Source organism: Argentina silus, assembly GCF_951799395.1.
Source record: "Argentina silus genome assembly, chromosome: 11".
In the NCBI taxonomy this organism is placed as follows: domain Eukaryota; kingdom Metazoa; phylum Chordata; class Actinopteri; order Argentiniformes; family Argentinidae; genus Argentina; species Argentina silus.
Window position 1 is genome coordinate 8,385,757 of NC_139665.1, and position 5,574 is coordinate 8,391,330.

The 5,574-nt window shown below is 41.3% G+C and overlaps 1 protein-coding gene across 1 annotated transcript; it reads right to left on the reverse strand.

Annotated features, from left to right (window-relative positions):
• Positions 1-1,174: 1,174 nt before the first annotated feature.
• LOC310811892 (forkhead box protein B1-like) lies at positions 1,175-2,125 on the reverse strand (the record flags this gene model as incomplete). The annotated part of the gene is made up of 1 exon (XM_083680232.1): positions 1,175-2,125. The coding sequence occupies one exon, from the start codon at positions 2,123-2,125 to the stop codon at positions 1,175-1,177; it is 951 nt and encodes a 316-aa protein (XP_083536358.1).
• Positions 2,126-5,574: the final 3,449 nt, after the last annotated feature.

A 5,574-nucleotide genomic window follows, 5' to 3' on the forward strand; every position in this document is an offset into this window, starting at 1 on the left:
TTATGAACTGAATATCACCTAAACATAGTGTTCAGAATACACCATCCATGTAAAATTATGTTTATGACAATTTGTTTATGACAATAATGGGAACATATTTTGATGACCGATCATTTATTGCAGACACAACGCACACTTATAAAAGCACGCATGCTTGCAGCAAATACAACACAACGTTTGGAAATAGCATGCGTTTTTATCTATACAGAGAACGTACAAATATACAGCCTTTTTACATGATCACCACAGTTTTTTTTTTTAAATCAAACGATCCACAGAGCAACAGGTCTGTAAACGACGAGTCCAGAACATCTAACTAAAAAGTGCATTTTACACATGTCAATATATTCTTGCATTAATTCAAATATTTAAGATGTTTTGAATACAGACAACGTAACACTGCCTAAACCCTTAAATATATGTTTTCAAGTTTTGTCTTCTGAAATGTTATCCTTGCTATTGTTCATTTTCAATTAGCCTTAAAACATGAGAAAGGCTATTGGTATGCTATAGCAAATCTGCAATGCATTTTAAATGGGAGAATTGTATCGGCCAAGTTCGTTTTCATTTAAAAGAATGTAACTTTATTGTTCCCTTCTATTCACAATATGTTCACAATTAGCCAATATAACACAATGCTGATTTAATTATTATTTTGGATTATGTGATTTGTTTTCGTGCATCAACAGAGGACATCGTGGTAATAGATGTCATGTCATTAATAATCATAATATTGTTTTAGAAGTCATTTATAAGCAATAATTACTCGTCTGCAATGATTGTAAACAATGGAAAATCTCTACATGTTTGAGAGGATTTTAAATTGTTGTCCTTTCGGAGGTTTTGCATTCAAATGTAGGCCCTAAGCAAGAATATAAAGATATAACAAGTGATTGCAGTGCTTTTGAATGGAACACTTAAATTGAATCTTGATGCCAGAAACAGAAACAAGGTGATGTGTAGGCTAATGCGCGTCATAAAAAAGACACAGGTCAATTGCCACAACAATTCTCAAGTAACATCAAAGTACATCGATAAACCACAATACGCAAAGTGTCTTGCCTTATGATTTGCCCGCTCTTGGTTGTCATGGGTAAAAATGAAATAATGCTTTGGAATTTTGAGTCTTTTTTTTAGAAGTTTATATTGGCCGTAGTTCACATGGAACCTCTGGTCAGTGCACCGCCACCACGGAGTGCAGAGCTAAGGAGGCCGGGTTAGTGAACGTGTCACTGGGCGTAGCGGGGCTGCTTTGGCTGGTAGCTGTCTGTGGGGACGTGGGGCTGAGGGACTGGGGCGAGTTCACCAGGAAAGCTGGCATGTGTGCTGGCAGCACTGACAGACATGACATGGAGGCGGGGGTAGGCTTGATTGGCACGGGGATGGCAGGTAAAGTCTGTCCACCGTGGCATATTGACTTGAGGGGCATTCCATAAGCAGAGTAATCACTGGCCATTGAGATGGGCGCCACCGTGTCCATGACACTGGTGCTGTACATGTGGGGCCAGGCTGAGGTCAGCTGGTTATGCAGCGGGTAGCCAGCGGACATGGACTGCATGGTGGAGAAAGCGAGGCCGCCTGGCATCTTGTAGTCTCTGGCGATGATGTTCTCGATGGCGAACGGGTGTTTGAACGTCGACGGCTGTGAGACTCCTATGTTGTAGCCTGACATCGGCGGGAGATGTGTCCCCGTGGCGGCCAGGGCGCTCAGCCTGAGTTTAGCTTGTTGTTGGAGGTATTGGGCAGCGTCGGACGGTTTGCTGGGCGCTAAGTGGTCAGATGATGACATCAGCAATTTGAAGCGTTTGCGGCGCCGGAGGAAACTCCCGTTCTCGAACATGTCCCCGCATCTGGGGTGCAGAGCCCAGAAGCTGCCTTTGCCTGGTTGATCAGGTCGCCGTGGGATTTTAATAAAACAATCGTTGAAAGACAGATTGTGCCGCAAGGAGTTCTGCCACCGTTGCGTGTTCTCTCTGTAGTAGGGAAATCTGTCCATAATGAACTTATAAATCTCGCTGAGCGGCAGCATCTTCTCCGGGCAGCTCTGGATCGCCATGGCGGTGAGAGAGATATAGGAGTACGGTGGTTTCTGGTCGCTGTACGTGTTTCTCCCTGGTCGAGGCATTCTTCACAACTTGTCAAAACGATGCGTAAAGGTGCGTCTATGCAGTTGTCCTTGGGTACGGCAGAGAAATATTCACATATGTCCAAAATTCATTGAAAGTAGCACTCCAATTCTTCAAAACAACATTACGCATGAATACAACGACATGGCGCGCATTGTCCATATAGAACACACTGTAAAGCTGCAAGTCCGTGCGTAAAAGTTAGGCTACAGAAAGTTCGCTGTGCTACGCACCGACTCACTCTCTGAGGTGTGTGTTGTTCAGCGCTTGTGGGCTATGAGTCTTAAAAACCCGTTCTACGAAAACAGTCTGTTTCTCTACGATGATCGTCGGGGCATCTTTAGCCAAGCAAGCGGCAATGGTTTTCTCCCGGTGACGAGCTGAATGGAGCCGATATCCCCAGCCCCGTGTGACGAGATGAGCTAAGTAGCTGCTTCCCAGTCCTTCCTCCAGCCGTCTGCTAGTTTAATGTGGTGACATGAGCAGAAAAGACCCCCGTCGAGTCGCTTCATTAATGTGCCACTTCTTAGCTATCACGGCAATCGCCCTGGGAGGGAGGGGGCTACGAGAAAGGCATAATCTGGTTTCATTTACACCTATTTACACGGACACCTTGAGCCAATAGAAATCATTTCCATTTGAAGACAGAGCAGAGGGGTGAGAAGGCACGGAGACCGGATCTGAAGTGTGATGGAACTCGGTACGGCGTGTGAAGGTATGCGGTGACCCGGTGTGGCCATCGCAGGGGTGCTTGGTCCACCATTTGCATTTACAAATAGAGCTACTAAGCAATGTGATGTTTTGGCAGGGCAATCACTTGGCAATGGCTCGCTATTTGCTCTGTCTTAGTAGGTTTTTGTTATTTGTTGACATGTCATGCATGACTTACGTCTTTTAGAGCGACAGCAGCTATTGTTTAATTAAGTTGAATTGCCTCGAATCGATGTCATCTTACTGGTAAGTAACATCGTTTGTTAAGTGTATGATATGAGGTGATTTAATGCTTTTGTTACGCTAATAATAAGCTATACGTTTTCGACAAATTAGGTAGCCTACTCACTGTTTATTCCTCTTTGGGATGCAATAGATATTTCTGTGGTCTGTGTTTTCCCTTAGTGTATTCAAATGTGTTATGTAATATACTTTCCTTAATACATGCTTCTGAGTTCTCTTTTTCACTCCACGACAGCTCGTTTTCCATAAGCACATGTATGCATCCAAGAGCATGCGAGACTTTTCTGTTAATGTAGCCTTTTTTACTCTCTTTTTTATTTAATTTTTTACTTTAGTAGAAAAGTTCTGATATGCTGCAACAGTAAAAAAAAAAACTTGGGACTTTGAAAAAAAAGGACTTAATATACAATAGCCTATATCCACATTTTGCATAAATTATTAACTCGTTCTCGTGTTATGTTATTGTTCCATGCAAGTATAATAACACCAACAAAGTGTTATTAATCCGACTTCCACAAACTTGTGACATCAAACTTGTCTGCGTAAGAATCGAAAACGAAACCAAGATTTAGGTGTCGTTACTGATGCACACAAGATGATAGGAATGAAGTGAGTCCAAACTCAGATATGTCAAACTCTGTGGTCGCAACAGTGACATAGAAACTGTATAAAATACCAATAAGTCAATTATATGAGTGTGAAAACCTGGAGGCTTATTCAGATCAATAGGCATTATTCTCTCTACAGCTCACCCCCGCCACCTTTCTGCTTGGTGCGCAATGAGAGGGACCACACACACACTGGCGGATTGGCTCATAATGTATGCTGATCTTCCACCATGCGTTCACAGTGCAGTGAATCATTATTCGGACGTATAGGCAAAAGATGCGAGCATACGAGCATGCGTGTGAAGGGGGTAAAAGATGCAGGCGTGTATTAATCCTTTCACATAAACGGCCATCGTTTGTTTATGTTGCAATGATGACGGGTGTGGAGCGTATTGAAAAGCTGCATGTATGTAACAATTATAATCATTCTATGAAGTACAAACCCAGCCTCATGCAATTCAAAATACATTATTTTATTTGTACCATCATGACGATATTATATTATTAATTATTCTTAACTTTTAGAGTACTAATATTATTATGCTATGATCACGCCATGTTATAATATTAATATTAATAACAATAACTATTATTATTATTATTAACATTATTATTATTATTATTATTATTATTAATAACATTATTAGCATTATTATTAATAATAATAATAGTACTAATAATACTAATACTAATAATAACAATAATCTAATTATTCTTATATTACAAAAATATGACTACAAATGTCTGGTCAATTTGGCTATTATAAAGTTACAAATTAGACTAGCCATTACACTAGCTTATATGGGTAAAAATGCTTCCAGCCTTGTAGAAAATACTTAAACGTCAATATTGCCAACACACCGTTGCATAAGAACATTTCTTATCAACTCGTCATTTAACCTTTACATTTTGTGTGCGTGGTTTCGGTGAACTTTTCCTTAATCATCTGTTATGCAATGAGCTACATCTGTCGAGTAGTTTCACGGCCCAAATCTGTGGAGGTAAAACTCTACCCTGAGTCTCAATGGATTAGCTCGCCTTTCTCCCTGCTCCAAGACATTCTGTTTAAGACGCAGTAGATCAACTGTATAATGTGTGCACTGTTTGGTCATTTGTACAAGCAGAACAAAGGTTGGGCTAAGCCAAATTGCATTGCACTTGTGAACCGGGCCCTGGTCTGAAGTAGCTTTTGCAGCGGGGGGACTGAGAACAATTTTGTGCGTGTCTTTAAAAGGAAGGAAAACAAAGGCGCTCTCCGCAGCGGCTCCGAGTGGAGTAGTGAGGCGTGCCATTCCCAGGGCGACGGGGACAAAAGCCCGGGTCAGTGGGGTGAAAAGGACACCCTAACAGCCACTCTCACACGTCTGCCCTCCACTGCTGCACCTCGACACAAAAGAAAACAAATGTTGCACCCCGCAAAAAGAATCGCCCCGATCCGAAGTAACAAATGATAGCTGAATATCGTTGTCAAAAAGATTGGTTAGTAAATGTAAATTGGCATCCATATTATGCAGTAACATGAACTGTCACAAAAGACAAGTCCATAGGCTGCTCTGGCAACGACTTAAACACATCACTGCGAAATGCATTGGAGTATCCCTCTTAAAAGTTCTTAGGCCATATTCACATTTGATTGAATATTTTAAGGTATGTTAAAAAATGTCCCACAGACTGAAGAAAGCAACATGTGTTTGTTTCGTTCTGGTGTTTTAGTAAGAATAGTCTACAAAGAGGATTAAACGAGTTTGGACGAGTTTAGCAAGGTCAAGACAACAGCAAAGTTTCAATTGGCTTTCCAATTTATAAATGAGCACTGAGACAATTAAACGGGCTCATTCATTCAGAATTATGTAACAACCTATTGGTGAATTTGCTGAAGGGAAGCT